Consider the following 23,380-nt stretch of genomic DNA (forward strand, 5'->3'; position numbering starts at 1 on the left):
AATAGGTCCTGGCTTCTGATTAGATGGCTGACTAATCCGCCTATTGTCTTGAGGAATAGCACCTGGCTTACCTGGAGATCCATATTAGTCTTTTTTATCAAATCGTTGCTTGGTCACACCTTTGTTCTTTCCCAAACAGGTTTTATTAGTTTTTCCAATATGAGGAGGCTGAGAATTTGTCATACTTTTAAGATTTCTTCTCTCTGACTAACAATTTTTTCTTTAAACCGTTTCTTTTTACATTTTACTATAAGTAAACCAGGACTACAAGCAACCAGGATATTCCTTCTACATTTTGCTTGGGAATTTCCTCAGCCAACCATTCCATTTGTATTGCTTACAAGTTCTACCTTCCACAAAGCAGTAGGACACACAATTCAGCCACATTCTCTGCTACTTTATAACAAGGATGCCCTTTCCCCCACTGATCAGACTAGTAACATGTTCCTCATTTCTGTCTGAGACATTATCAAACTGGCCTTTCCATCTGTATCTCTCTAATATTTTGTTGATGGCCATTTAGATATTCTCTAAGAAGACTGAGAATCTCCTCTCTTTGTGATCCCTCTCCAGAACCACCCTTGTAGTCCGTTTATTCATAACAATGTAGGCTTCTTCTAGCCTGTACCCCAGAACTCTTCCAGCCTCTACTTTTTTAGCTGATTCCAAAGCAACTTCCAAATCCACATCTTTAGGTATCTGTTACAGTAGCACTCCACTCTTGGTACCAATTTCCTCTCACAGTTCATTCAGGCTGCAGTATAACAAAATAACCATAAACTGGGTGGCTGACAAACAACATAAATTTATTTCTCACAGTCCTGGAGGCTGGGAGTCTAAGATCAAGGTGTCAGCAGATTTGGTGTCTGAAGAGGGTTCACTTCCTTATTCCTCATAGATGGTTGTCTTTTGACTGTAACTTCACATGGTAGGAGGTGAAAGTGAGCCCTTTGGGGTCTCTTTTATAAAGGTGCTAATCTCATTTGTAAGGGCTCTGACTTCATGACTTAATTACTTCCCAAAGGCCCTATGTCCTATTACCATCACCTTGGGGATTGGGATTTCAGAATATGAATTTGGAGGGACACAAACATTCAGGCTATAGAATCTGCTTGTTTCTGTCCCCTGCCACCTCAGGCATATCGGGGGGAGAGGGCAACCTCCAGGGTGACTGGGACCAGGCCTAGGGTGGGAGCAGAGGCCCTTCTGACAAAACCTCCAGGGTGATTCCTGCCCTTGTGATCCAAAAGAAAGAACAAAGCAAATAGAAGCAAAGTCAGTCCCTGGCACTGGTCAGACAAAACCCCAGACATAAGCAGGAGGGATTCTGCCATACAAGGTCCCTGGGGGGTTCACGATCAGGACTTGCACCCATCAGCCCAGCCTCCTGACATGCAGAGCTGACCAGGCCTGGGCCTCCCTTTCCCCCCGCTGGTGTTTTACAGAGTGTCTGGAGGAGAGCTCTTCGATTTCCTGGCCCAGAAGGAGTCACTGAGTGAGGAGGAGGCCACCAGCTTCATTAAGCAGATTCTGGATGGGGTGAACTATCTTCATACAAAGAAAATTGCTCACTTTGATCTCAAGGTCAGTAAAGGGAGAAAGGGAAGAGAATCAAGTTTAGGAAGAAGAGGCTTAGTCCTTCCTGGTGTCTTTCCCAGGATGGGCCCAGTGCCCAACAGCCCTCCTCCCTCGTCTTACAGTGAAAATCTGTGAGCTCCTGGGAAAGAGATGATATCATGGAGATGTTCAACTTTTCAGTTTCATTTCACGTAACAGGTTTTCTGCACACAGGAGCTGACTGCAAGGAGCTCCTTAAATAAGACTTAAGGCACCTTATTTCTTTCAGGGAGCAGGGGGAACAAATACCTTCTAAATAAGTAGACCAGTGACAGGAAACTTGAAACCAAACATATTTCACAAGACTGAACTTTTTAGTAACAAAGAGCTGAGTCCTGAGTGGGCAGAACTAGAAGTGTTTGGAGGATTGCAGAAGTTGGCTGGCTCGCCAGACCCGTTCTCAGTGCAGCCTCCATCATCCCTTGACCAGAGCTGGTAAATCCTGGAGCCCAGGGACCATTGGCTGTCCTTCCTGACTCGCCACCCCTACCCTGCTCCAAACTGTGGCCATAAAACTGCTTCTAGGGGCCACTGATCATTTGTGGTAACTGGTATTCAGGGTTGAGAAAGTTCACTGTGACCACATAGGACTTCATAAAGCAAGAATGTTGTCAGAGTAGAAGGATCAGTTCCCTTAGTAACTGAGCTCAGTTGCATAGACTGATGAGCCTATACAGATACTTAACGTGTAAAGGTCCTCTAATTTGTGATCAATTCTATGACCTGTTTGCTGGGGTGATTCCTTCATTTCTCTATGCAGAAATCCCTGTGGTCTTTCAAGCATGGTGCTGGGTGCCTGGGTATTGCTGCAGATACAAAATTCACTGAGGCTGTCTGAGATTGCTTCTTTTTTCCAGAAACCTTAGTGTAGGAGATAGAAAAACCAACAACTCTAAGTACTATGCTAGCAGGAAGCCCATGGTGGGTGGGAAGCCTAAAGGAGGGGACATCTAAGTCCAACGAGGATATCAAAGAGGGCTCCCTGGAAAAAGTGCTATTGAGTTGAGTTCTGAAGAACTGGCAAGAGTTAGAAGGAAAGAGCCTTCTAAGGAAGATAGGTCAGCAGAATACATGGTCATAAAACAGCACAGTGCATTCAGGGAAGTACAGGCATGGGAAGTGTGTGCTGAGAGCCTGGGGAAGAAGCCAGGAAGAGTGCAGGAGGCAGACACAAGGGTCTGGGAGCTAAGCCAAGGAGCTTGCACTTTACTTTGAGAGATAAGGGTTCAAGTGAGCAGAGAAGTGAGGTGAGCATGTACATGTTTCAGAATGATCCCTCTGGCTGGGAAGATGGATAGGCTGGACACAGCCTGGAGGTTGGGGCCCAGCTAGGAGACAAATGCAATAATCTAGGTAAAATGTGAGGAGGGGACAGAGTCAGAATCTTTTGCAGAGGTCAGTCTGAGGATTGATTAGGTGCCTAATTAGAGATAGAGTTGAAGGAGGGGGCAGAGTACAGGATGACACCCAAGTTCTGGCTTGTGCCCCTGGCCCAGAGAGGGGATGGCATGTCCATTGTCTCACAATGGCTATGCCAGGGCATAGGCTCAGTTCCCATGTGAGTCCCTACCCCAGCTCTTACTCTACTCTGCCTGATAGGGTGACCTTCTTGGTCACCCTATAGCTTGGTCAGTCCCCTTAGCACGGTCCCCTTTCTTTATGCTGATTGTCACTTTTTTTTTTTTGAGACAGTCTCGCTCTGTCATCCAGCTGGAGTGCAGTGGCATGATCATGGCTCACTGCAGCCTTGACTTCCTGGGCTGAATCTGTCTGCCTGCCTCAGGCTCCTGAATAACTGGGACTACAGGTGTGTGCCACCATACCTGGCTAATTTTTGTACTTTTTGTAGGGGCCAGGTCTTGCCATGTTGCCCAGGCTGGTCTTGAACTCTTGGGCTCAAGTGGTCCACCTGCCTCAGCCTCTCAACAGTGTTGGGATTGCTGTACAGACACTGTATCTGGCTGTGATTGTCATAGTTTTTTGTTTTTTGTTTTTTGAGATGTGGTCTCATTCTGTCACCTAGGCTGGAGTGCAGTGGTGCAATCTCAGCTCACCACAGACTTGACCTCCCAGCTCAGGTGATCCTCCCACCTTAGCCTCCCAAGTAGCTACGACTACAGGAACATGCCACCATGACTAGCTAATCTTTGTATTTTTTGTAGAAATGGGTTTTCGTCATGTTGCCCAGGCTGGTCTGGAACTCCTAGGCTCGAGCAATCTGCCCACCCCAGCTTCCCAAAGTGTTGGGACTACAGACATGAGCCACTACACTTGGCCATCACAGTATTTTTTAATACCTCCAACAGATGTCTTGCAGAGTTTTGCTGAGGTGTCACAGGGTAAAAATTGGGGTCACCAAGGATGGTGAGGCCAGGGCAGACCTTTGGACCTCAGCAGGGTAATAGCAGGAAATGGTCTGCATTGATTGTACCTGTATCACCTTCCTGGTGCGTCTATATGGACAATTAACTTGTTTTCTTGTGTCTTTGCTGGTTCCAAGAGACCAAATTCAAAAAGGGCTCCTTCGTCTTTTCTTGAATGGGTCTGGTGGTAGGAGTGGCTGGAGCCCAGCAGGCACCAGTGACTGCAGCAGGTTCGTGATGTTTGGCTTGCCTTTTTGGCAGCTTGCTGTGGTAGGGGGAGCACTGGCTTGGAGTTAGCCAGGCTGGGGTTTGATTCTCACTCTACCATGTGCCATGATACACCAGAACTTCAGCTTTTCAACTGCAGTGCAAATAATAATACCTATCTGGCAGAGTTGTTGTCAGGGTTAGAAAGAAGCCTTAAGTGCCAAATATGGAATAGGTGCTCTGTAATAGTAGCTGTTATTATTATTTCCCATCTCAGAATAGAGGAAAAGGAAATAGAACTCTCGTTACAGTGTTTTGGGCCTCATAGACTAGGAAAACAAACCTTGTGAGTACAATTCCGTTAATAAATTACCAGGCAGAGAGCTGAGTTGGTTGCTAGGTAGAACTGCTCGAGAGGGCTGGTAAGGCTCCAGGGCTAGCCTGGACATTTTCCATGACCTGGAAACAGTCTGGGTTTCCCCTACATGTATGTGAGGTGAGGATGCTGCTAGTCCCCACTCTGGCCAGGTATCCTTAGAGCTGTGAGGACCTGAGCTTTCTGATTCTTCCACCTGTGGGTCCCTTGGCCTGGGCCCACCCGGGCAACTTCAGGAAGTGATGAGTGGCTGGAACTCTGGAGGATTACCTCATGATTGGGTAGATGTTTCCTGGAGCCAGAATGTGGGTATGTGTGCCTCCTGGCTGGAATATTCTGTCAGCTGGGGGGAATCATGCAATTAAGATCCAGCTGGTAGCTTAGAGGAGGCTTCTTGGTTCCGTGTTGTTGCCCACCATATAAAATCCACATTTTTCTTCCTGGTTTTCATTCTCCCCAATGGACTTCCACTTTCCTCTCTTGCTTATATTCCATTACTCCTTGCTAAGCTCAGGGTCGTTACTGCCCCAGGAACACAGCCAGCATGTTGTCTTCACACCCTTACCCATACCCTGTTCTCCATGCACATCTTCCAGCTTGAAGGAGCAGGTATTGAAGAGGGTTAGCTCTCTTGCCTGCCTTTGGAAAGTGAACAACCTCTCTTCAGTCTGGTATTTGATCATTTCCTCCTATGTTCAGCCATTGTGCAATGGACAGTCAGGCTCTGTCCCTGCTCGCCACATGCTCCTAGCTTTGTTGCAGGGAGCAAATGGACAATTTTTTTTTTTTAAGACAGGGTCTCACTCTGTCGCCCAGGTTGGAGTGCAGTGGCACAATCTCAGCTCAATACAGCCTCTGCCTCATGGATTCAAGTGATTCTCCTGCCTCAGCCTCCTGAGTAGCTGGGATTGCAGGCCCCCACCACCATGCCCAGCTAATTTTTTTATTTTTTACTAGAGACAGGGTTTTACCATGTTGGCCAGAGTGGTCTTGAACTGCTGACCTCAGGTGATTCCCCCCACCTCGGTCTCCCAAAGTGCTGGGATTACAGGCGTGAGCCACCATGCCCAGCCCAAATGGACAAATTAATATGAGATAAGCAGTCGTGGTAAAAACAGGAGACAGAGCAAGATAACCGAATAGAAGCCTTCACTGATCATCCTCCCGGCAAGAACACCAAATTGAACAACTATCGACACACAAAAAAGCACCTTTATAAGAACCAAAAATCAGGTGAGCAGTCACAGTAGCTGGTTTCAACTTCATGTCACAGAGTGAGGCACTGAAGAGGGTAGGAAAGATAGTTGTGAATCGCCTATACCACCTCTTCTCCATCCTCTGGCAGCAGCCATACTGCATGGAGAAAGAACCTGTGCATCTAGGGAAGGGAGAGTGCAGCGACTGTGGGACTTTGCATTGAAATTCAGTGCTGCTCTGTCATAGCAGAAAGCAATACCAAGCAGAACCCAGCTGGAACCCATGGAGGGAACATTTAGACTAGCCCTAGACAGAGGAGAATCACTCATCCCAGTGGTCAGAACCTGCGTTCCAGCAAACCTCACCCCTGCAGACTAAAGTGCTCTGGGTTTCTAATAAAGTTGAAAGGAAGTCTAAGGCCGCAAGGACGGCAATTCCTGGGCAAGTCCTGGTGCTGTGCTGTGCTTGGAGCCAGGGGACTTGGAGGGTACACCTAGTGAGACATCAGCTGGGGTGGCCAAGGAAGTGCTTATACCACCCCTTCTCCACCCCAGGCAGCACAGCTCGCAACTCTGGGAGAGAATCCTTCCCTCCACTTGAGGAGAAAAGAGGGAAGAGGGAAGAGGACTTTGTCTCACAATTTGGATACCAGCTCAGCCACAGAAAGACAGAGCACAAGGCAGAGTCTTGAGGCCCCCATTCCAGGCCCTAGATCTCAGACAACATTTCTAGACACTCTCTGGGCCAGAAGGGAATCCACTGCCTTGACGAGAAGGACCCAGTCCTGGCAGGATTCATCACCTGCTAACTAAAGAGCCCCTTGGACCCTGAACAGTCAGCAGTGATATCCAGTATATCACTCAGGGACATGTACTCAGAAACATGCTGGCTTCAGGTGTGACCCAACATATTCCCAGCTGTGGTGGCTATGGGAATAGGCTCCTTCTGCTTGAGAAAAGAAAAGGGGGAATGATGAGGAGGATTTTGTCTTGCAGCTTAGGTAATAGCTTGGCCACAGTTGGGTAGAGCACCACGTGGGCTCTTCAGGTTTCCAGTTTCAGGCCTTGGCTCTTGGACAGCATTTCTGGACCTACCCTGGGCCAGAGGGGAGCCCATTGCCCTGAAGGGAGACTCCCAGGCCTAGCAGTATTTATCGAGCTGACTGATGAGTCCTTGGGCCTTGAATGTACACTGGCAGTAGTCAGGGAGTACTCGCCATAGGCCTGGGGTAGTGGTGGCCATGGGGAGAGATGCTTCTGCTTGTGGAAAGGGGAGGGAAGAGTGGGAAGGACTTTGTCTTGTGGCTTGTATACCAGCTCAGCCACATTAGAATAGAGCACCAGGTAGATTCCCAAGGTTTCCAGCTCCTGGCCCTGGCTCCCAGATGGCATCTCTGGACCACCCAAGACAGGCAGGAAGACATACCCAAGACACACCACCCTGAGGGAAGGACACAAGCCTGGCTGGCTTTGCCAGCTGCCTGTTGTAGAGCCCTAGGGCCTTGAGCAAACATTGGCAGTAGCTGGGTAGCTGTTATAAGCCTTGGGCAAGACCCAGTGCCATGCTGGCTTCAGGTCTGACCCAGCGCAATCCCAGTGGTGGTTGCCACAGGGGTGCTTGTGTTACCCCTTCCCCAGCTCCAGGCAGCTCAGCACGGAGAGAGACTTCATTTGTTTGGAAGAAAGTAAGGAAAGAGAACAAGAGTCTCTGCCTCATAAGCCAGATAATTTTTCTGGATCTTATCCAAAACCACCAAACCACCAAGTCTGCAAGCACCACGGCATTACTGGGCTTGGGGCATCCTCTAATGCAGGTATGGCTGGAGTGATGAAAAACTTACAACACTCAAGTCCCTGCAAATATCTGGAAAGCCTTCCTAAAAAGATGGGTACAAACAAACCTAGACTATGAAGATTAGAATAAACACCTGACTCTTCAATGCCCAGACATCAATAGACAACCATAAGCATCAAAGCCATCCAGGAAAACATGACCTCACCAAATGAACTAAATAAGGCAACAGGGACCAGTCCTGGAGAGATGGAGATTTGTGACCTTTCAGAGAATTCAAAATAGCTGTTTTGCAGAAATTCAATGTAAGTCAAGATAATACAGAGAAGGAATTCAGAATTCTATCAGATAAATTTAACAAAGAGATTGAAATAATTAAAAATAATCAAGAAGAAATTCTGGAGGTGAAAGATGCAATTGACATACTGAGAATGCATCAGAGTCTCTTAGCATAACTAATCATGCAGAAGAAAGAATTAGTGAACTTGAAGACAGATTGTTTGAAAATACACAATCAGGCCGGGTGCAGTGGCTCAAGCCTGTAGTCCCAGCACTTTGGGAGGCCGAGGCAGGTGGATCACGAGGTCGAGAGATCGAGACCATCCTGGTCAACATGGTGAAACCCCATCTCTACTAAAAATACAAAAAATTAGCTGGGCATGGTGGCTCGTGCCTGTAATCCCAGCTACTCAGGAGGCTGAGGCAGGAGAATTGCCTGAACCCAGGAGGCAGAGGTTGCGGTGAGCCGAGATCGCGCCATTGCACTCCAGCCTGGGTAACAAGAGTGAAACTCCATCTCAAAAAAAAAAAAAAAAAAAAAAGAAAAGAAAAGAAAAGAAAATACACAATCAGAGGAGACAAAAGAAAAAAGAGTAAAAAAGAATGAAGCATTCCTACAAGATCTAGAAAATAGCCTCAAAAAGGTAAATTTACGAGTTATTGGCTCTAATGAGGAGGTAGAGAGATAGAGTTTATTCAAAGGAATAATAGCAGAGAACTTCCCAAAGCTAGAGAAAGATATCAATATTCAAGTACAGGAAGGTTGTAGAACACTAAGCAGGTTAAACCCAAATAAGTCTACCTCAAGACATTTAATAGTCAAACTCCCAAAAGTCAAGAATAAAGAAAGGTTCCTAAAAACAGCAAAAGAAAAGAAACAAATAACATACAGTTAAACTCCAATATGTCTGGCAGCAGACTTTTTAGTGGAAACTTAACAGGCCCGGAGAGAGTGACATGACATATTTAAAGTGCTGAGGAAAAACCTTTATCCTAGAATAGTATATCCAGCAAAAATATCCTTCAAATATGAAGGAGAAATAAAGACTTTCCCAGACAAACAAAATCTGAGGATGTCATCAATACCAGACCTGTCCTACATGAAATGCTAAAGGGAATTCTTCAATCTAAAAGAAAAGGGCATTAATGAGCAATAAGAAACCATCTGAAGGTACAGAACTTACTGGTAATATTAAGTACACAGAAAAACACAGAATATTATAACACTGTAATTGTGTGTAAACTATTCATATCTTGAGTAGAAAGACTAAATGATGAACTGATCAGAAATAATAACTACAACTTTTCAAGACAGAGGCAATGTAATACGATATAAATAGAAATAAAAAGTTAAAAAGTGAGGGGAGAAACTTAGAGTTTTTATGAGTTTTCTCTTTGCTTGTTAGCTTATTTATTCAATGCTAAGTTGCCATCAATTTAAAATAATGTATTTTATGTCATCAATTTAAAATAGTGTATTTGCAAGCCTCATGGTAACCTCAAATCAAAAACCTACGTCAGAGACACAAAAAAATAAAAAGCAAGAAATTAAAATTTGCCAGAAGAAATTACTTTCACTAAAAGGAAGACAGGAAGGAAGGAAAGAGGGAAAAGACCATAAAACAACCACAAATTAAAAAGCAAAGTGGCAGGAGTAAGCCCTTACTTATCAGTAATAACATTGAATGTAAATGGACTAAATTCTCCAATCAAAAGACAAAGAATGGATTTAAACAAACAAACAAACAAACAAAAACCAACTAGACCCAATGATATGTTGCCTACAAGAAATGAATTTCACCTACAAAGGCACACATAAACTGAAAATAAAGGGATGAAAAACACAAAACAAGTCTATTTTTTTTTTTAAGATGGAGTCTCACTCTGACACCAGACTGTAGTGTAGCGGTGCAATCTCAGCTCACTGAGATTGAACCTCTTCCTCCCGGTTCAAGTAATTCTTCACCTCAGCCTCCCATGTAGCTGGGGCTACAAGCACACACCACCATGCCTGGATAATTTTTGTATTTTTTAGTAGAGACAGGGTTTCACCATGTTGGTCAGAATGGTCTCAATCTCTTGACCTCGTGATCTACTGGCCTCAGCCTCCTAAAGTGCTGGGATTACAGGCATGAGCCACTGTGCCCGGCCTAAAACAAGTCTTAAAAAATTTTATTTTATTTTATTATTTTTGTTTGTTTGTTTGTGTTTGTTTTTTTTTTGAGACGGAGTTTCGCTCTTGTTACCCAGGCTGGAGTGCAATGGCGCGATCTCGGCTAACCACAACCTCCGCCTCCTGGGTTCAGGCAGTTCTCCTGCCTCAGCCTCCTGAGTAGCTGGGATTACAGGCACGCGCCACCACGCCCAGCTAGGTTTTTTGTATTTTTAGTAGAGACGGAGTTTCACCATGTTGACCAGGATGGTCTCGATCTCTCGACCTCGTGATCCACCTGCCTCGGCCTCCCAAAGTGCTGGGATTACAGGCTTGAGCCACTGCGCCCGGCCTTATTTTATTATTTTTTTAAAGATGGGGTTTAACCATGCTGGCTAGGCTGGTCTTGAACTCCTGACCTCAGGTGATCCACCCACCTCGGCCTCCCAAAGTGCTAGGATTACAGGCATGAGCCACCGCGCCTGGCCAAAAAAATTTTTTAAATTGAAATCATTTCAAATATCTTTTTTTACCATAATGGAATACAATTAGAAAACAATAACAAGAAGAATTTTGGAAACTGTATCAACACATGGGAATTAATATGCTTCTTAGTGACCATGGGTCAATGACAAAATTAAGAAGGAAATTGAAAAAGTTCTTGAAACAAATGATGATTGGAATAGCACATACCAAAACCTATGATATGTACTGAAAGCTACTACAAAATTAGTAGTAGAAAAGAAATAATAAAGATTAGAGCTGAAATAAATAAAAGTGTAATGAAGAAATCAACACAAAAGATCAATGAAACACGAAGTTGTTTTTTTGAAAAGATAAAATCAACAAATCTTTGACCAGACCTACTAAGAGGAAAAAAGACCCAAATAAAATCAGAGCTGAAAAAGTAGACATTATAACTGATACTGCAGAAATTCAAAGGATCATTAGTGGCTACTGTGAGCAACTATATGATTTCCAATAGGTTGGAAATCCTAGAAGAAATGGAAACGTTTCTAGGCATATACAACCTACCAGGATTGAACCATGAAGAAATCCAAAACCTGCACACACCAGTAACAAGAAGATCAAAGTTGTAGTAAGTTTCCTGGCAAAGAAAAGCCTGGGGCCCTATGGTTTCACTGCTGAATTCTACCAAACATTTAAAAAGAAACTAATACCAGGCCAGGTGCTATGGCTCATGCCTATAATCCTAGCACTTTTGGAGGCTGAAGTGGGGAGATCACTTGAGCTCAGGAGTTCAAGACCAACCTGGGCAACATGAAGAAGTCCCATCTCTACTGAAAATACAAAAATTAACTGGGTGTGGTGGTGCATGACTGTAGTCCCAGTTAGGAGGCTGAGGTGGGAGGATCACCTGAACCCTGGAGGCATGTCAAGCTAAAAGTTTCTGCACAGCAAAGAAAACAATCAACAAAGTAAAGAGGCAACCGGAGAAAATGTTTGCAAACTACTCATGTGACAAGGTAACCAGAATATATAAGGAGTTCAAACAAGTCCATAGGGAAAAAAAAATCTAATAATCTGATTCAAAAGTGGGCAAAATCAGCACCATAGGAAAGATTAAAAAATGGACAAAAGATCTGAATAGACATTTCTGAAAAGAAGACATACAAATGGCAAACAGTTATATGAAAAGGTACTCAGCACCATTGATCAGAGAAATGCAAATCAAAACTACAATGAGCTATCATTTCACCCCAGTTAAAATGGCTTTTATCCAAAAGACAGTGAATAACGTGCTGGTAAGAATGCTGAGAAAGGGAAACCCTTGTACACTGTTGGTGGGAATGTAAATTAATACAACCACTATGGAGAACATTTGGAGGTTCCTCAAAAAACTAAAAATAGAACTAACAGATGATCCAGCAATCCCACTGTTAGATATATACCCTAAAGAAAGGAAACCAATATATTGGAGAAATATCTGCACTCGTGTGTTTATCGCAGCACTGTTCACAATTACCTAGTATTGGAAGCCACCAAGGTATCCATCAGCAGACAAATGGATAAAGAAATTGTGGTAAATATACACAAAATAGAATGAGATCCTGCCATTTGCAACAACGTGGATGGAACTGAAAGTCATTATATTACGTAAAATAAGCCAAGTACAGAAAGACAAACTTTGCATGTTCTCACTTATTTATGGGAGCTAAAAATTAAAACAGTTGAACTCATGAGAGACAGAGTAGAAAAATGGTTGCCAGAACTTGGATGGAGCTAGAGACTATTATTCTAAGTGGAGTAACTCAGGAATGGAAAACCAAACATTGTATGTTCTTATTCATAAGTGGGAGCTAAGCTATGACGATACAAAGGCACAAGAATGACACAGTGGACTTTGGAGACTCGGGAAAGGGTAGGAGGGAGGTGAGGTATAAAAGACTACGATTTGGGCTTAGTGTTTACTACACAGGTGATGGGAGCACTAACATCTCACAAATCACCACTAAAGAACTTACTCGTGTAACCAAATACCACTTGTTCACCAAAAGCCCATGGAAATAAAAACATTAAAAAGAAAAGAAAAGAAAAATGGTTTGCCAGAGACTGGGAAGGGTAGTAGGGCCAGGGAAGGGGTTGGGGGTGGTGGGGAGGAGGACTGTTTAATGGGTACAAATATATAGTTAAATAAAGAAGATCTAGTGTTTGATAGCACAACAGAGTAACTATAGCCAACAAGTTATTGTATGTTTAAAAATAACTCAAAAGGGTCGGGAATGGTGGCTCATGCCTGTAATCCCAGCACATTGGGAAGCCGAGGCAGGTGGATCACCTGAGGTCAGGAGTTTGAGACCAGCCTGACCAACATGGAGAAACTCCATCTCTACTAAAAATAAAAAAATTAGCCGGGTGTGGTGGTGCATGCCTGTAATCCCAGCTACTCAGGAGGCTGAGACAGAAGAATTGCTTGAACCTGGGAGGTGGACGTTGCAGTGAGTGGAGATCGTGCCATTGCACTCCAGCCTGGGCAACAAGAGCAAGACTGTCTCAAAAAAAAAACCAAAAAAACAAAACAAACAAACAAAAAAACTGAAATAGACTGTTTGTAATACAAAGGATAAATGTTTGAGATGATGGATACCCTATTTATCCTGATATGATTATTATGCATTGGATGCCTATATCAAAATATCTTACATACCCCATAAATATATATACCTACTATGTACCCACAAAAGTTAAAAAAGTTAAAAAATATATCATGGCATGTTCTTGCCCACCAATCTGTGATGTGTCCTTGTCAGCCAGAAGATAAATGAAACCACTCTCAGCCTCGCATTCAGGCCTTTCTTGTACTGCCTTAGCCCTGCTTCTGGCCTCATCCACTGTTTCTCTCTCCAAAACCTAGTCCCAGGTCACAAGATGATAGATATATATCCTGGCCTTTCTTCTCCTCTGTTTGTGCTATTCTCATCCTGGATGCTGCTGCTCTTTTTTTTTTTTTTTTTTTTTTTTTGCTCATGGACTTCCTGCTAATCATTCAAGGTCCAACAGAGATGCCATTTCCTCCAGAACACCTTCACCATCCTTGCCACCTCGGAAAAGCATATCTAAGAACGAATCTGCCTCTCTGCTCCCGTTGTTCTTTGTACAAACTTTTTTTTTTTTTGAGATGGAATCTTTCTCTGTCTCCTAGGCTGGGGTGCAGTGGCATGAACTCAGCTCATTGCCACCTCCACCTCCCAGGTTCAAACAATTCTCCTGCCTCAGCCTCCCAAGTAGCTGGGATTACAGGTGCCCGTCACCACACCCGGCTAATGTTTGTATTTTTAGTAGAGACAGGGTTTCAGCATGTTGGCCAGGCTGGTCTCGAACTCCTGACCTCAGGTGATCTGCCTGCCTCAGCCTCCCAAAGTGCTGAGATTATAGGCATGAGCCATTGTGCCTGGCCCTTTGTACAAACTTCTGTGAGCATCAAACACAATGAGTCGCTTTCTGCTACCTAGTGCCTGGCACATGCTAAGTTACTCAATATTGAACAAATGAGTGAATGGATGAATGAATGAATGAGTGAATGTGTTAGTAAAAACTAAGCACACACACAGATGCCCAAGGCCCTTTCATGTCTTACCTGGAAAATACAGAAGAGGTGGTTAGGAGTTCAATGGGCAGATGATAAAGATTCTCATTCTGGGAGGGAGGGAAATCATTAAGGAAATGACGATTACACCTATAGGCCACTTTATATGCCTTGTTTGATCCTCTTAGTGACCCTCTTGAGGTAGGTTTTGTGATTGTTATTCCTGACTCATAGGTGAGAAACCTATGCTGAGAGAGGTTCAATAACTTGCCCAGTGTCAGGCTGCTGGTACATGGCAGAACTGTGATCCAAACCCAGATTCCAAGGCATGCGCACTTAGCCATTTTCTATGTTCTCTGCCATGATTGTAAGTTTCTTGAGGCCTCTCCAGAAGCAAAGCCACTATGCTTCCTGTACAGCCTGTGGAACCATAAGTTAGTTAAACATTTTTTTTCTCTATGTTCTCCAAAAGCAGGATGTGCGAGATATGCACGTGTGACTGCATTGGGCCATGTCTTTATTTGTCCAGCAAACAATAACTGGGCACCTGCTATAATGCGAGCCACTCTTGGGTGCTGGGGATGGAAATGAAAGACAAGGCCCCTGTCCTCCCTCATGGGGATTTAGTACAGTGGCGACAGGACATGTAAGGAAGGAATTGTAGTACAGCTGGCTCTGTGTGTGTTGGAGGGGAGGGAGGTCTCAGAAGAAGTTCCAGTGGGTGTTGGAACTGGGTGGGGAGGGGGAGCAGGAACTTGTCAGGAAGCCTGTTCCAGCAGAGTGAACTTCAGGGTGCGATGGGGTGATGAAGAGGCAGTAGGGATGGAGCAGAGGGGAAGCTGGCAGTGGCTAGGAGGTGGGGCAGGAGGGCCTTGAATACCACACAGAGGCAGGCAATGGGCATGGGCCAGCCTGGAGACTTGTGGGGAGGGGCTGCCTGTGGTCCCATCTACAGTGTGCGAGGAGAGGGAGCCAAGCACCCTGGAAACCTGTCCACAGAGGCCTGGCATGGAGCGGCTTTCCTTTCTCAGGTTGCCCAGTGCTACCTGAATAATCTGGGGCTGTGCTTGACACGGCCAGTGAAGATTGGTAGGCAGGTTCTTTGTCCCCACAGCACAGCCCTGGCGAGGCCTTTGCTTTGATGAGAAGAGCAGCCTCACTTAGCAGCAGGCAGGCCACATGGACATCCGAAAAGGGCACCAGGCTGGGAGTGACCTTTGTAGTTTCTTGACGTCTCTGAGCTGCTCTGACATGAAGGGACTAAATGATCTCTGAGATCCCTTGCAGCCGCAACATTGGGAGTCTGGGGGTGAAATGGGGTGAGAGGAGGGAAAAATAAGCTGAGTGGGGAGGAGGAGGTGGCTGTGTGAAAGGGCATGCTCTTCAGCTGAGTGCAAGTGATTCACCATTCAATGGGGATTTGGTCGGAGCTCCCAGGGATGACTGTCAATGCTGCATCCCAGAAAAGAATGAGCAAACATAGCTGCTGTTCTCTGAAATCTCACTGGGTGCTGCTCCTTACATAAACCATCTCTCTCAATCACAGAGCAACCCCATGCCCTCATTAGTAGGTATTGCCCCCATTTTATAGATGAGGCTCTCAGAGCTCCAGTGTCTTTATCCAATTTTCATATTGTGAATGGCAGAGCTGGGATTTGAACCCAGACTGGCCTGACTGTAAGGCTTCATCTTTTGTACTTTACTGCATAGCCCCTCAAGGGTGTCTTTGTCCTGCTCAGGCTTCAGGGAATGCTGTGCTGGGCCCACGGGCCATGGGTCCCCCACCAGATGACCAGCTTCTGGTCGGCACCACAGCAGGCACCTCTAGCCAGATCCCCCAGGACACAAAGGAGCATGTTGGCCTCGCCCATGGGTACCTCACTGGGGGGATGAGCTGGGTGAGTTTGTTTTGACAAGCAAGGATATTTCTGCCACCTGGTGGCAGGCAGGCCCTGGGCTAGGCAATGGCGACACCTGCGGGAATGTGACCCCTCCCTTCAGCCATGCTTTGGAGGTGAGGTCAGGTGTGTGGGTGAAGTATTTCATTGAAGTAAATAAAGCTAAAGGAGAATGGCAGGAGCAGGGAGTATGGATAGGATCGGACTGCCCCAGAGGGCACTCTGGCTTGGACCCGGCAGCCTGTGTTTGCAGCAGCCTGTTCTTCCTTCCTGACCTGGGGCCAGGAGACCTGCGCCTTTACACATCCTGCTTTAGAGCCCAAAGCAGTGGGAATTTTCCCAGCCAGCCTGGGAGGTTATGCCATCTTGAAACTGCAGAGCCTAGAGCTTGAAGGGGCTTTGGATGTCATCCACTCCCTGGCCTAGAGTTGGGGGGCTGAGGTGGAGAGAAAGGAAATGGCCTGCTTAAGCTCACACAGCCTTGGGTGGTGGAGCTGGATCGGCAGTTTTCCAGTCTGCAGGCCTGCCCTCCTTTTCACCACCCTGCTCTGTTGTGGGAAGGAGGAAGCAGAGTTTAGACTAAATCCTTGGGGAACTGCTACTTTGCTGCCCTTAGCTTCCTTTCAGACCCTCCCTTAGTCCTGTTCCCTCCTGCTCCATCCCCATCACAGCCCTCTGGGAGGAGTGCACGCTGGAGCCCCTAGTGGTGGTGCGGGGTCTCCGTGGGGCAGAAAAGGAGGAGCCTCTGGCCCCGGATTATTTCAGTTCATGCCCTGAAATATTAATGGAAAATGCAGGATGCAAGACGCCACAGGGGATGCTAGGAACCTTAAAACCAATTTGAATTTTCTGGGAGAAAAGTCTGCCACCTAGGAAAGTGGCATCACCTGTGAGAGAGACAGCCTACAACTTAGAACTGCCAGCAGGCCAGCGTCATCAACACTGAGGTGTTAGGGCACAGGGTCGGGGGAAGCTCAGTGAAAAGTTAGGGAGTTAGCTGGGTGTCAGGGTGGCTCACATCTGTAATCCTAACTACTCAGGAGGCTGAGCAGGGAGGATCGTTTGAGCCCAGGAGTTTAAATCCAATTTGGGCAACATCTCCTCTCTTTAAAAAAAAAAAAAAAGAAAGAAAAAGATTCTCTCTCTTAAGTAAGGGAGTAAGAGGAGGTAGGGTTGAGGGGGAAGATGCTCTGAAAATGAAGAGGACTAGACAGGCATTCCAAGCAAGAAACAGCCAGAGTGAAGGATGGAGTTGAGATGTCGTTCTGGACATCTGCCGGGAGAGCAGGTACAGGCAAGGGATGGGTGGTGGGGCTGGAAAGAGCCTGGGGCGGTCAGTGCCTCGACTACCTCAAATATCAGGTGGGGCATTTGGGTTTCTCTGCTGGTCAGTGGGACCACTGAAGATATTTAACCAGACTCAGTGATGTGCTAGAGAGAAGGGGATTGGACTGCTAGGGAAGCCCCACCCCGCTGCTCCCTGCTGATATGACATTACAAGCTGTTGCACCATGGGCAAATCATTTCGCTCTGTGAGCCTCCACTTTCTCATCTGTGAAACGGAGTTGATAACAGCACCTATCACTCGGGGTGGCTGCAAGGATCACCTAGAGCACAAGCACAAGCATTTGGCTTAGTAAATATGCTGTAAATGTTAGTCCCTGCCCTCTGTCCTGGCTGTCATGAGGCCAGTAGTGGAGCTTGGGACAGCAAGAAGGAAACCTGTCTGAAAGCAGGAGGAGCTTCAGATTTGAGGGCCCAAATCCTCTGGCCAGCCTAGAGTCACCTCAATGGCCTGGGAAGGAAGCAGACACATTGTTGGATGGCAGGGAGCCATGGCCTCTGTTTACTCCCAATCAGGGCAGGTCTGAGTCTGGAGGTATATGTGGTCCAAATGGTCCAATAAGTGAGTGAAGGTGGGGTCGAGAACCCAGGTCCTAACCACCCGACAGAGTGTTCCTGCTGCCCCACAGCCACCTTCCAGCCTGAAACCCCCTACATCTCTTTATCCAGACACAGCTTGGGTGTTCACCCTACCAGGACCTCCGTTTTCTCATCTGAAATGAGGACTTCCTGCTCAGGAGCTCCTGAGGCCAGGGATGATGTCTGGGGCTACTCACTCATGTGGGAGTATCACCAGAAGAGAAGGCACCCTGGGGTGGGACGAAGGTGCCAGAGGAGGAAAACAGCTGTGTCTGACCCAGGCACAAGGTTGCTCCAGGTTGCTAGTCCCACGTGGCATTGCTGCTTCTCTCTGGGAGATATATATATATATATATATATATATATATATATATATACACACACACACACATATATATATATATATATATAAAATAATTATTTTTTTGAGACAGTGTCTCTCTCTGTCACCCAGGCTGGAGTACATGGAGTACAGTGGCACAATCTCGGCTCACTGCAACCTCTGCCTCCCAAGTTCAAGCGATTCTCCTGCCTTAGCCTCCTGAGTAGCTGAGATTACAGGCTCATGACACCATGCCCAGCTAATTTTTTGTATATTTCAGTAGAGATGGGGTTTCCCCATTGTGACCAGGATGGTCTTGATCTCTTGATCTCGTGATCCGCCCAACTTAGCCTCCCAAAGTGCTAGGATTACAGACTTGAGCCACTGCATACAGCCATGCTTGGGTAACTTTTAAAATTTTTTTTGTAAAGACAGGTTTTTGCCATGTTGTCCTATCTGGTCTTGAACTCCTGGGCTTAAGCGATTCTCCTGCCTCTGCCTCCAAAAGTTCTGGGATGTCAGAGATGTCTCAGGGCGTCAGCCGCCACAGCTAGACAGTTTTGGTTTCTTTCTTTCTTTCTTTTTTTGTAAAAGAGGAATAATAACAGCCATCATGTGAGGTAGTTGAGAGTTCAATGAAGTATAAAGTATGTCACATTTGCTTAGCACTGAGTCCTGTATATTGATTGCAGGGGCTTAATCGGTGGCACCTGTCTTCACTCAGGGCATATTTATTGAGTACCTGCTGGATATCAGGCTCTATCCCAATCTCCTGGATTGACAGGAACAAAACCCTTGGGCAACCCAGTAAAGGGAGACAGATAAGTAAGCAGACAAGCTTGTCAGAGTAAGAAGCACTACATTCGGGTATTACAGGGTACTTTGGGAAGTGGGGAGGTGGTAGGGAAAGAGCAGGGAAGACCTTCTGGATGAGGTGCTTCCTTTACTGAAATGTGGATAGGAACTAGCCAGGTTTGGAGCAGGGGCAGTGCAGCGAGTGTTCCAAGCAGGAGAGAAGTCATCTGTTGTGTGATAGGTTCTTGGGGTGGGGCTGAGGACAGATGGGACTCAGGTGGGGAAACATGGCCTTGCCCTGAGGTTCTTTTTTTTTGTTTTATATTTTTTGTTTTGTTGTTGTTGTTGTCGTTGTTTTTGAGACAGAGTCTCACTCTGTGGCCCAGGCTGGAGTGCAGTGGTATGATCTAGCTCACTGCAGCCTCCGCCTCCTGGGTTCAAGTGAGTCTCCCATCTCAGTCTCCTGAGTAGCTGGGATTACAGGTGTGTGCCACCACACCCGGCTCATTTTTGTCTTCTTAGTAGAGATGGGACTTCACCACGTAGGCCAGGCTGGTCTCGAACTTCTGACCTCAGGTGATCCCCCTGCCTCAACCTCCCAAAGTGCTGGGATTACACGCATAAGCTACTGTGCCCGGCCTGCCCTGAGTTCTTATAGGCCAGAGGAGAAACCATCTCTCCTGGACTGTGTTCCACAGAGGTGAGCGGATGTGAGAAAGGAGACGTCTCATCTGTCAGGATTGCCTTGGAAATTTCATCCTCAGTTCTTCCCCTTCACCATCTCATCCCTGCTGCCCCACGGTTCTGGAGATCACCAGGTCTGGTATTTCCATCTCTGCCCACTGTGGCTCCCACCCCCATTCAGCGTGGTGTGTGTAGTGGTGTCCTGGACCTTAGCTATGGTGGTCAGGAGGGCCATGGCCCTTCAGAACCGGAGGGATGTCTCGGGGTTTTTTTTTCCCTGGAAGAGATGAGAAGTTCTTAAGAAAACGGTGCAACTGCCTGCCCTTGAGATGGTGGACAGAAGAGAGGGTGTAGCTCACTGCATGGGGTGCCAGGACACTCCACTCTAGCACCCCTGACCTGCGCATCGTGCCTGACAGCCCCCAATGGGTGGGTCAGGGGTGCTAGAGTGGAGCCACCTTCCTGGATTTTATCCAAATCATGAGCTGACCTCTCCCACCCTCATGCTCCTTTCTGTATAGCCTAAGGATTTGCTCTCCCTTGGGGAAAGACTGGACACATTTTCAAAACAGTGTTGAGAGTAATCTCCAGAGGGGAAGAAGAATAAATAAGCCAAAAAAAAAAAAAAAAAAAAAAAAAAAGCAAAAGGAAATGTGTGGTTTTTTTTTTGTTTTTTGTTTTTTTTGTTTGTTTGTTTTTTTTAAAAAAAAGGAAAAAAAGTGGAGGAAGGCCTCAGCCAGCTCCTTTGAGTGGAAGATTCCAGTTGGAAGGTCACAGAGACCATAGGCAGCCAGGGGCACCGGGGGAAGGCATCCGTCCAGATTCAGTATCAGTTCAGCTGACAGGGTCACCCTCAGCACGTCAGCTGCTGTGCTCCACACTGCAAGGGCAAAGCTGCAAAGATCTGAATCCTCCCTCCCACTGAGGACAGCTCTGGTTGGGGAGCTATGGCAAAAAATCAGCAATGGACTGCGAGACAAGAGAAAGCATGCCAAATGTCATAACAGAAAGGTTCAAATAAGCCTGATGAGGGCTGGAGCGGGTGGGGCTCACTCCTGGGGGTGTGGAGGGTGCTCAGGCTTGCTGAGGAAGGTCTTCTAGAACACAGTGGGTTGAGTTAGACTTTGAAGCCCGGCTAGGATTTCAATGGTCAGAGACTTAACAGAAGCCTTTCTGGGTAGAGCAGATGGCGTGAGCAAAGGTGCAAGGTATGGAAACTCTTCAGTGCTTTGAGAAACAGGGATGTTTAATTTTCTTAAATATTTAATAGCTTAATGAAGATATAATTCACATACTACACAATTTACTCGCTAATGTGTACCATTTACAAAGTTATGTAACAAACACCACCATCATTTATAGAAAATAGAAAAGAAACCATGTACTCCCCATCTCACCACTTCCCTAGTCCTAGGCGACTACTCATCTACTTTCTGTCTCTGTGGATTTGCCTATGCTGGGTATTTTGTATAAATGGAATATTTTTTGTCTTTTGTGACTGGTTCTTTCCCTTAGCATAATGTTTTCAAGGTTCATTGCTGCTGTAGCAGGTATCAGTACTTCATTCCTTTTTAATTTTATTTATTTTATTTTTATTATTTTTTTGAGACAGAGACTCACTCTGTTACCCAGGCTGGAGTGTAGTGGTTGCAATCTCGGCTCACTGCAACCTCCACCTCCTGGGTTTAAGTAATTCTCCTGTCTCACCCTCCTGAGTAGCTGGGACTACCGGCGCACACCACCACACCTGGCTAATTTTTGTATTTTTATCAGAGACGGGGTTTTTGCCATGTTCTTTACCCACCTCAGCCTCCCAAAGTGCTGGGATTACAGGCGTGAGCCATCGTGCCTGGCAGTACTTTATTCCTTTTTACTTATTTCTTTAACTTGATTCCTTTTTATGGCCAAGCAGCATTCACATGTGGATTCAGATGTGATATGGGTGTTCACATCTTGTTTATCCATTCATTCATTGTTTCCCCTTTAGGGCTATTGTGAATATGCTCCTGTGAACATTCGTATACAGATTTTGTGTGGATGTGCGTTTTCAGGACATTTCCTGTAGCATGGCGCAAAGGAAAGTTGTGTGGAGTGGGAGAAAGTGGGTGAAGCAGAAGGGGCTTGTAGTCTGAGTGGTTGAGTAGAAGTGAGAAGGGAGAGGTCAGGTTCCCACTGCGGCCTAACTGGGAGTCCGGGTGTGCAAGGGCCAGGCCCATGGGTGTGTGAGGGGCTGTCCCCTACCCCGCACCCACCTTCATTGTTGTGTCAGACCTGGCAGCTGCTTGCTGAGCTGGAAATAGCCTGAGCAGCTGGTATTTTCCCTGGAAATCGGGTGCATTTTTTCCCGTGTCCTGCTAAGGACCAAAATTAGTTAAACACCTAGCGAAACGTGGGCCACACGATTAGTCCAGAGAAGGGGAATGTTGTCAACAGGAAGTTGGCTGGCCAGGGGAAAGAGGTGGTCAGGAAGACCAAGGTCAGTAAGCCGAGTATAAACAGAGGCTAACCAGGGACGTCCCCGCCCTTCTCACACTCACACAGCAGTGCTGTGTCTGTTTACAGGAAATGCTGCAAGTCTCTCATTGACCCCATTGGACAGATGGGAAAACAGAGGCATGGTGTTAAAGGGATCTGCCACTCAGGGACAGAAGAGAGATGAAGGCTGGAGTCTTCAGTTCTGCTGTGAGCAGAAGGTTTAGTAAAACCCAGGCCGTGCCCTCAATGCTTTGCCTGTCTTTGAGTTCACAGAGAAGACTGAGGACACTAAAACAAGGAAGAGTTTATGCTGTTTCAGTCTCCTAAAAAGAACACCAAGTCCCACCCCAAACCCCAAAGCCAAAACATAAACTAGGCTTTAATTACCGTCTCTTCTTTCCTTCCTTTTTTTTTTTCTTTTTGTTGTCCAGCCAGAAAACATTATGTTGTTAGACAAGAATATTCCCATTCCACATATCAAGCTGATTGACTTTGGTCTGGCTCACGAAATAGAAGATGGAGTTGAATTTAAGAACATTTTTGGGACGCCAGAATTTGTGGGTGAGTTTTAGGCTTGTTCCTCTCTCAGCTAAGAATCTGGCATCAAAGGTAGAGATCCCGGGAAGAAACCTGTGTCTGGGGCCATGGACTCTGGGCAAAGAGATGATGCCTTGGGACATCGCTAGAAACCTAATGGGTGGGGGAGGAAATGTCTTGTTGGGCCTGTGGGTGAGGGCCCAGGTGTAGGCTTTGAGTGCTCAGTAGGGTAAGGGCTGAGTGGGGCCCTGTGGCTCTCAGTGGGGTTACAGCCTAGGCTGTTAAAACCTTGCAGCACTGGCCCCACCTCTTGCTCTTAGTTGAGTTTATTCTTATGAAGATTTAAAAATACCTCGCCCTCTTGAATTCCCATAAACTCAACCTTCTCTGAACTAGCTTTTCATTTCCTGAAAAAGAAAAAGGAAATCATCTGCCAAATACCAAATCCACCCACTCGCCTCTCCTCTATGCCTGGCTTTATTCATGTATGGGGGTGCCCAGCTCCCGTGGGGCCCTGGCTGCTTTCTCTTCCCTCTGTTTCTCCCACCCTTGGCCCAGGCCCCTGCCCATTCTGTACCCCAGAAGCCTCCTTATAGGGCTTGGGCCAGAGGTTGGGGTCATGAAGAAACAGCCTGTAGGGAGGGAAGGAATGAGCACTGAGAACCACCATCTGCTTATCTGCTGCGGGAGTTGGAGTGGTCTTGGAGATAGAGGGC

General features: G+C 46.3%; 1 protein-coding gene across 7 annotated transcripts in view; it reads left to right on the forward strand.

Annotated features, from left to right (window-relative positions):
* DAPK2 (death associated protein kinase 2) overlaps positions 1-23,380 on the forward strand; it is a 123,412-nt gene that overhangs the window by 70,900 nt on the left and 29,132 nt on the right. For 4 of the 7 annotated variants that reach the window (XM_039469256.2, XM_039469255.2, XM_039469258.2 and 1 more), the window contains 2 exons: positions 1,446-1,584; positions 22,559-22,688. In XM_039469256.2, coding sequence (XP_039325190.1) covers positions 1,446-1,584; positions 22,559-22,688 — 269 coding nt within the window. Of the gene's footprint in view, positions 1-1,445; positions 1,585-22,558; positions 22,689-23,380 lie in introns of those variants that run through there. The other 3 variants (XM_039469259.2, XM_074392840.1, XM_074392841.1) reach the window with 2 other exon arrangements.

This window comes from Saimiri boliviensis, chromosome 2, assembly GCF_048565385.1.
Source record: "Saimiri boliviensis isolate mSaiBol1 chromosome 2, mSaiBol1.pri, whole genome shotgun sequence".
NCBI lineage: Eukaryota > Metazoa > Chordata > Mammalia > Primates > Cebidae > Saimiri > Saimiri boliviensis.